We start from the raw sequence: 8853 nt of genomic DNA, 5'->3' as shown, positions 1-8853 counted from the left end.
ATTTTAACGCGCATTTTGATCTCGTTATCTGTATCAGCCAGTGTTCTCACTTTTTTATGAGGCGTCATTTAATTCCAATAAAAAAAAAACTTGTTCAGGAGAAAGCAATTAACATTTCATGTTCCAACATACTTGTCAACCATCCCAATTTCGTCTGGAATTTCCCGATTTTGAGACCTATTTCCTTCTGTCTCGACCACAATTCTAATTCTTCCGATCAGAAGTTCGGGCCTACATGATTATGAACTCTCCCAGGGTGTCCCAAGAATATTGCAGCAGGCACACTTAATGAATTGCATTATGGGTAATTTCCATTTTTCTGCCCTCCTTGACTAGCACAGGGAACCTCTGGTTTACTCTCGACCGTTGTTATGTTGGATATACACATGTGTTCGAGCATAGATGTTCAACGAATAAGAAGTTCCCCAGTGGCGTTCTCGAAACTCATCACGAGTGGAGCAGTTCACCTCAAAACGTTTATTTTTAGTAATCGTTCGCAATAAACGTTGTTTCTTTTTTTTAAGGAAATTATCTTCTAATTTAACAAAATCCATTGAAAATGGCTATAGTTTTTTTTGTGTTATTTTGAACTAAAGTATATGGGAGACTGATGGGTCCATTCATAGATATTAGAGGGGGGAGATTGGACAGACAAGCGACGATCGCGTGCACGTAAGGAGTACTAAGGACTAAGGAGCCATTGTTATGCGATTGCTTTCAGAGATGGCATCCGTATCAAGTGCGAAGACCAGCGGCAAAAAAAGTCACTTATGGCACCCAATGCTGGGTCATCAACTGTGTCGATTACAGGAACAAGTTAAAAAAATAGGAGATCCCATTTCACAAGTAAGAGGCCTATTTTCATTCATGAGAATCTCTATGGCTGCAAAAATAACCGCAGGTAAACGTGTTAGATCGCAGTGAACTTGCAGTCCATCACTCCTGTTTTTATATCAAATATAAAATACGAAATGAATGTTAATAAGCTAGTAGTTAAAGCAGGGGTGACTGTTTATCCGTGGTACGCGCCTACAGCTCATAAAATATTATTCCAAATGACGAATTTATAGAATAAAAGTTATTCAGTGTGCCGAAATCGACCCGAAAAGTCACTGGCATGTAGAGTTGCCATTAGTCCATAAAACCATCGTTATGCCTGACAATATTTCATATTACTTGTATACAACAATGTAGGCTACATAGGCTAGTAGGCAATAGTCTTCATTTTACTATTATCATTTTTACCTAAAAAGAAACTTCAAATTCATACTACGTTATTGCTTGAAAAGTAAACTTCCAAACTAGCTAGTCTACCAGGGTTGATCATCAAATAACCAAGTGTAGCCTATACCGTAACCTAACCTTGGCAAAGGTCGCCTAACTTGGCATAAACTTCAGGAATGCTGATTTTTCAATCTGTCCCTCTACACAGACTATGAAGTACAGCTCAAGTCTTGGCTAGCTATGCAAGTCTGAAGTTTTTCTTACAGGCTAGCCTAACTTAAACATTTTTTGCCAAAGTATACAAACCTGCTGGTATGCAGTGTGTAAAAATTTAATGCATAAGAAACTTTTGTAACCATAGGACCAAAGTGCCATGCATTACACAAACTCAATATATATATTCATTGACCACTCTTTGATGATTTTTGGTAGTATGACCTTTTTGTCACAAATCAAGGCAGGAAAACTACTTGGCAAAAAATGTGTTTACCCTAAACAAGTTTTGGTCCATAAAGGTTAGTGGAGCCCTCTATTCATAATAGAAATCTTTTCAGAATTATTTGACTTTTAATTTTCTGTATTAGAACAAATACTTTTATGCACTGTATTGCTAGATTTTACTCAAGAAGTAATTAAATTTCTCTTTATCAAGAAAAGTATATATACTTGGAATTTATAAAAAAACTGAATTTTCAATACGTACTTTATATTTTTCTATACGGTCGTAATTTCTTTAGTGAACATTGAAACTAATGTGTCTGTATTGAATGTTGTATTGGAATTTTTAAATAACAAAAGTTAAAATACCTTGTTTGCTATTCAGAACTATATATATAATATATATTTCATTTTCATAGCATCTGGATTAAAATGATACAGCTTTCAAAATAGATATTAGCTTCACAAATGGAGAATGAGTATTTTCTACATACTATCATTAATTATCATTAGTCGTTGGGCAAAGCTATTTAGTACTTCAAGAAATACATGCCTACTAACAAATCCGAATCAGTTGTTTATATTTTGCTAGATGACACCATATTTGCCCATGCAACTCATTGAAGTTACCTCTCTTGATATTCTTACCGTTGAATACCAGTAAAAATTAATGATGATTGTTTTGTTATCCATATTATTAGGATTTTATCTATTAATCCTTTGAATACTCAACAATGAATATATATTTGAAAAATAATTGTATTTCCCTGGAAATCCCAGAATTATTTTCTAAATAATTGTCCCAAAATCCCGGGGTCCAAAAATCGGGCTTAGACTAGAAACTCAAATTGTGACCTCGCCGCCTAAGATGAGGGTGTTTCACTTATTTCAACCAACGGTAGGCTACACTAGTGAATATTGGCTGATACATATCAGGCTATTGAACCTAGGCCATTTTTGATATTAATATGTGCCTATGGCTGAAGCATATATGGGATGACAGCGTTGATGACAATTATTTTACCATATTGTGTCAGTTTGACCCATGAATAAAGAACCATAATAATCAGTTCAGCCTCTAGAGAGTAAAACACAACTGGAAATTTATGGTGAAAAGAAAGGCACACAACGTCGACAAATTGGTCAACAAACTACAGCAGACAGAATTAAAGTTTATATTTCTACATGTAGTACACGTTGTCCTTGGTAAATGCTGCAAAGATAATTTGCCATTCATTAAAGACTGGTGAGAAAATAACCATAACGTAGTTGCCATATCTACAAAACTTTAAGGCTTAACCGTAGTAGAAATATACCAGCAAAATTAAATATTTTTATTTCTGCGTACAGTACATATTGTATATAGTAAATGGTGCATAAATCATTCGACAGTTCTGACGGACATCCGAGAAAACGCGTTTTAAAGAATGCAGGGTTTCCCATAAGATTGTAAGGGTTTGCGCCTTTGTTGACATAGAACGATCGCATAGCAATGTCGCCAGGCAGTGCATGCCACAGACTGCTTTGGCTGTTATACGGTGTCCAATCTCTCCACTCTATATCTATGGGTCCATTATTATTACAATACCCTCTCCTTGATTGTCAACAGACATTTTCAGTTACAACTAAGTCACAAATATGATCTTTCATATCCTAGGTATGCGTAGCTTTATTTCCAATGCTATGCTTCTTCTTCTTCTTCTTCTTCTTCTTCTTTTTCTTCTTCTTCTTCTTCTTCTTCTTCTTCTTCTTCTTCAATTTTGTAGGAGATCTGGCTTATTTTACTGGAGCCAATGTGTTCCCCTGCAAAATCACATCAGAAATACAGAGATAGTCATGCTAACTTTTATTTGTGGAGAAATATTAGTATGGTAATTTCGTGTGTTAGCAGTGAAGGTATGAGATGAATGATGAGTTTATCTAAATCACATGAGGCTTATTCCAAATTCGTTCAAACGATATCCATGCTCCCCCTCCATTGATATTGCTTTTCATTTTTATACAAAACACTTTACTCTAATAGCTACAAAACAACCTCCTATGAATTTATGTAACCCTATCTCAAATATCGCTGTTAAATGTAGTCGTCTTACATGTACAAACTTCAGTTTGTTTAGTGGCAAAATTTAACCATAGTTAGCCTAATCGTATGGAGGAGTTATGGAAGTTCCATTTGACAACGTCCTTAAGAGAGAGAGAGAGAGAGAGAGAGAGAGAGAGAGAGAGAGAGAGAGAGAAGAGGAGAGTTGAGAGAGAGAGAGAGAGAGAAAGTTTCGTGGTTTGTGTTGCTGTTGAGATCGTGTAGTATGTATTTGTGTTTTTGGTTTTCCGTAAGAGAGAGAGAGCAGGCATAATTGGTGGATGGATGGTTAGCGATTGTATTGGCTGTTGGTGAGTTCTGGGTTGTCTGCTGGTGCGGTTGGAGTTAGTTGTTTTGATCAGAGTTTGAAGTTGTTATGATCAGAGCTTTGAGTCAGTTTTGGTCAGAGCCTGTGAGGGTCAGTTGTGTCGGCAGTGGTCTATGAAGAGAGTTGAAGGCATTTAAAGTCAGTTAAGATGTGTGTTATTGGTTTGTTGTTTAGTTGTTGTTAAGTCTGATATTGTTTGCTTTGGAGTTGTTGTGCTTGTGTTGTTAGATTTGTTGTGCTTGTGAGCTCCTGTTGAGTTATATGAGTTGTTAAAGTTGAGGGCTGATGTTGTTGGGGAGCTGTTGTGGTTTGTTGGTGTGGTTGTGAGTTGTTGTGATTCCTTGGTGTTGTTAGTGGGTGTGTGTGTTGCCTTTTTGTGTTGGTGATTGTTTGTGCAGTGGTCTTTTGTTGTGGTTGTATTCCTTGTTTGTTGTTGAGTTGTGGTTGTGTTCCTCATTTGTTTGCTGTGTTGTTGAGTTGTGGTTGTATTCCGTGTTTGTTGTTGTGTTGTTGAGTTGTGGTTCTTGGTTGTTGTCTTTGTTGTTGGTGGTGTCTCAGTGACCTTGACCAGGAGACAACACAGCATAGCCCTAAGTATCTGGAGTTGGGTGAGTACATGTGTGTGTTTTTTGTGTGTGTGTGTGTGTGTGTGTAGGTAGGTCTATTGTTCTGCGTGTATTCCGTAGTGTAAAGAAGAAAGTGTGACTAAGGGGTGAGTTTGGCAGCTGGATTGGTTAAGTTTATGTTGGGGGGAGGGGGATTTTGCACGCTTGTTTTATGAGCTTGTGATCAAGCCACATTAAATTTTTGGCGCCCGAACAGGGACTGCTGGTGCAGCAGTTGCAGGACAATTGAGGTAGTGAGTTGTATGATTGGTAGAGAAAGTGAGGATGGAAGGGTTGAAGGAGATGGAGAGGCTGAGGGAGGAGTTGCAGTTGGTGAGGGAAGCTAAGGAAAGGTTGAAAGTGGAGAATGAGAGGTTGAAGGTGGAGTGTGAGGAGCTGAAGAGTGAGTTAGAGGAAATGAGAGGAATGCTATGGAGTGTGAAAGTGGAAATGAAAGGAGCAGAAGAGCGAATGGTTGAAAAAAAGGACAAAAAATTCGGGGTAATGATGAATGCGGTGCAGGAGATGATGAAGGGGTTCATGGCAGAGGGAGCTTTAGGAGGTAGGCCTACTGGGTCTTGTGATGGGCCATGAGTGGTAAAGAAAGTGGAAGAGTGAGTGGATGAGAGTACGAGTGACGAAGGTGATTTGGTTGTGATAAGTGAGGGAGAGAAGGGGAAGACAAACCTGAGGACAAGAATAAGAAGAGGGCTGAGGAAAAGAAGATTAAGGGAAAGAAGGTTAGTAAGGGTAACGGACAGGATGAAACTAGGACTGAATACATTGGGGAAAGGGCTGAGAGTGATTTAGATAGCGGTGAGTGGAAACAGGTGGGTACAAAGAAGGGTAAGAAGACGTGAGTATGGAGGTGGATTCACTGTATTCGGAAGAGAGAGAGAAGGGTCAGAATGGAAGTAGTGAAAGTGAGCAGGAGTACGAAAGGCTGTATATATGAGAGAGGTACCCCGATGTGCACAATACAAAGAATATGGTAGTAGGGACATAGGGGACTTTTAAGGAATATGAGAAGTATTGTGAGGCTAAGTATGGGGATAGCAAGAGAGTTTGGGCAAGAGTTAGGTAGCTATTTTGACAGGATTTTTGTTGAGTATATATGGGGTGATGTTGGGCATAAGGAATGTGCCGTATGAGAGTGTGAAAGCCAGGATTGTGGAACAGGCAAAGAGAATAAAGAGTAGCGTTAGATATAGGAGAAAGCAAGATTTTGAAGAGGCAAGAATGAATGTTGGTGAGTAGTTGGCAATGTATGTCAGTAGGTTAGAAACATTAGCCAGGAAAAAGTTTGGGGACGAAGGGATAAATGAGTGTAATGAGTTAGTGCGAAAGTTGTTGGCAACTGTGCCTGACAGTGTATATTAGTTTATAAATCTGAAATGTATGGAGAAAATGAGATGGACGAATTAAAAGTTAATGTGGAACGACATTTTAGAAATAGTAGAGGATTATGAGTTAGATAGGTGTATGAAAGAGAGTAGAAGGGTTAGTGTTAGGACTGAAGTAGCTGAGGTTATACTAGAGTTTAAAAGCTTTAGAAAGGTAGTTTTAGAAGGGCCGAGGCGAATGGTAGAGCAAGTGGTTGATAGGAGCGTTAGAGCCAGTAACGTGAGTGTAGTTAGCACTAAAAGAGATAGGAGTGCGAGTGTTGGAAGAGTAGGGTCAGCTAGTTGTGAGCGAGAGCAGCAGTGTTGCAGGTGTGGTAAGCCAGGACACAAGAAGAATGAAAGTCAGTGGGCGTTAGGAGGGTGTTTGGGTGTGGGCAAACAGGGCATTTAGTGAGCAAGTGTAAGAAAGACAGGGATATTAAGTGTTACAAGTGTGGACAGGTAGGGCACATAACTATACTCTAGCTACGAAAGGTTGAGACTTTCCTATAATTAACGGCGCTGCCACGTTTCCTACCTTCCTGAAGACGGTATTTAATCCTAATCCAAAAAGGTAATACACTTTCAGGATTAACCTCGAGGTTAAGGTTAATCCTGAGAAAGGACATAGCACTCCGCACTGCCCAGCTATATGTTTTTACTTACTGTTGATTCCGTTTTAAGAAATGTATATAAGAAAACGTATACATACAAGCTTGTATTTTATATATATATATATATATATATACACATACATACACATGCATTAAGCTACAAAATTAATGTCCTTTGATATCCAATTCTCTACATCGAATTTATATAGCTTTTATAAAAATTTTCATAGGGCCATATGAAATTAAAATATGATAGTAGGCGTTAGCTATATATATAGTCACATAACCTATGACATTTTTGTACTTTAAGCTACACATGTTTAATATCCGACTCACTATACCTCTGGAATATCATTTGTGATTCTCCGGGTGTAAGTGTGAGTACATATACATAAATTTACTTATTCAGTGTGGATATGGAAAAGGGAGATGTAGTGATAGAAATAATATAATTACAATTTTATTTACAATGTGATAGTAAGAAGATAATGAGAATGCATAATCAACAATCGTCATCAGAATATTCTATATTTATCATGAATTCTTCTACAAAATGATTTATTGACACATCATTTGCCGTATCGTTCAGAATGATAGTCTCCACATGCCTAACAGCATTTGACCAATTTTCCTCGGTCACAGAGCTAAGTGCTTCATGCAGCAAAGCTTTCAAGTCAGCCATTTTAAAATGATTCTCTTTTGCTACACAGCCCTTGATCTGCCCCCAAATCAATTCGATTGCATTATAATGACAATGGTAAGGAGGCAATCTTATAACTTTGTGTCCATTGCCACATGCTATTTTATCAATAACATAAACGGAACCCATAGATGCTGCAATAGGCTTCGCTAACTCCAATAATTCTGCTTTACTATAATTGTCTGGTGGATTTTCGCCTTTGCTGTTGAGCCATGATATTATTTCTCTTTTCGTATTTGTAGACGTTGGAGGTTTATCAAGTTTAACAGAATGATAAGGTGCATTGTCCATTACGATAACTGACTCTGGCGGTAACAGCTGGCTTCGGAACCATTTTTCAACACCTGATGGTTCATTTGCTGATGATAATCTCCGTTATTTTTTGTATCAAATACTAGTGCTGCGTTGGGAATGAAACCATGTTTACATCCAGCATGTAATAATATCAGTCTGCTACCCTTTCCGGTTGGTGTTTTCACTCCTGTTGCTTTTTCATTTGATCCATCTATCCAACACTTACTCACTAAATGATTTTGGTTAACCCATGTCTCGTCGATAAATATCAGGGACTCTTTCCCTGCTTCTCTGAGTTTTTTCATTGCCCGTAGAAACTTTGTCCGCGCACTTAATATGTCACTCCTTTCCATTAAAAATCTCCGCCCATTAACCTTTCCATATTTAAATCCAATATCATGGAGTATTCTACGCAACGTTTCTCGGCATCCTTGGAGTCCAGTATTTTCTTGAGCATCTTGGAGAATGCTGTCAAGAGTTGGTATCTCCTTCCTCGAATAATAATGTAATACCATGCGTCGTAACACTCCCTTATCAAAATCGACAATATTCCTCACGGTTTTCGATCGTTTGTTTCGGTTATCTGTGAAGACTGGAACACCATTCTCGTCTCTTGATTCGTCTCCTTCCTTTCTTAGTCGGCAAATTGATGCTCTGCTGAGGTTTGTAGCATCAGCAGTACGCTGAATAGCTTGTTCTAATGGGTACTTGACAGATTGCATTTCCTTCTCCCATTTGAAATACTAGAGGACGTTATAAGCGATTTCTCGGCCTTGAGGAGTCAGGATGCGTCGAGGAGAGCCTTCCATTCTGCTACAGCAGGATCGACAGTAATCTTTTGATCTGTATGGTTTGCCCTTGTACGAATGAATGAAGGGAGGTGATTGTTGTTTAAGATTAAGCTGGCCTTGTGCCAGCACGGGCTCTTGCTCGTAGAGCAGCCTGTATGGGGAGGTTATGGACAATCCCATTTTTATTGTGACCCGCGGTCACTTCACTTAAAGGTCATGTGGTGAGTGTGTGTAGTCGAAAGAGGATGAGTCAGGCTGGGAATTCGGGAAACTGGGTGTTAAGGTGATTCAGTTGGGTGGGTCCAAGGCCTATACAAAGGGGTGGGTCCTCTAGTATGCGACAATATGTTCAGGAGAATGTGATGAGTGAGTGGTTGAAAGGGAATAAATGTGAGGC

The 8853-nt window shown here is 38.7% G+C and overlaps 1 protein-coding gene across 1 annotated transcript; it reads right to left on the bottom strand.

Annotated features, from left to right (window-relative positions):
• Nucleotides 1–7173: 7173 nt before the first annotated feature.
• Nucleotides 7174–7662, bottom strand: LOC135211715 (uncharacterized). Its single transcript, XM_064244961.1, has one exon. It carries the CDS (start codon nt 7660–7662, stop codon nt 7174–7176), a length of 489 nt encoding a protein of 162 aa, XP_064101031.1.
• Between the last annotated feature and the right edge of the window lie 1191 nt (nt 7663–8853).

The sequence above is a fragment of the Macrobrachium nipponense genome, chromosome 19 (genome assembly GCF_015104395.2).
Source record: "Macrobrachium nipponense isolate FS-2020 chromosome 19, ASM1510439v2, whole genome shotgun sequence".
In the NCBI taxonomy this organism is placed as follows: domain Eukaryota; kingdom Metazoa; phylum Arthropoda; class Malacostraca; order Decapoda; family Palaemonidae; genus Macrobrachium; species Macrobrachium nipponense.
This window is presented reverse-complemented; position numbering and strand designations above follow the sequence as displayed.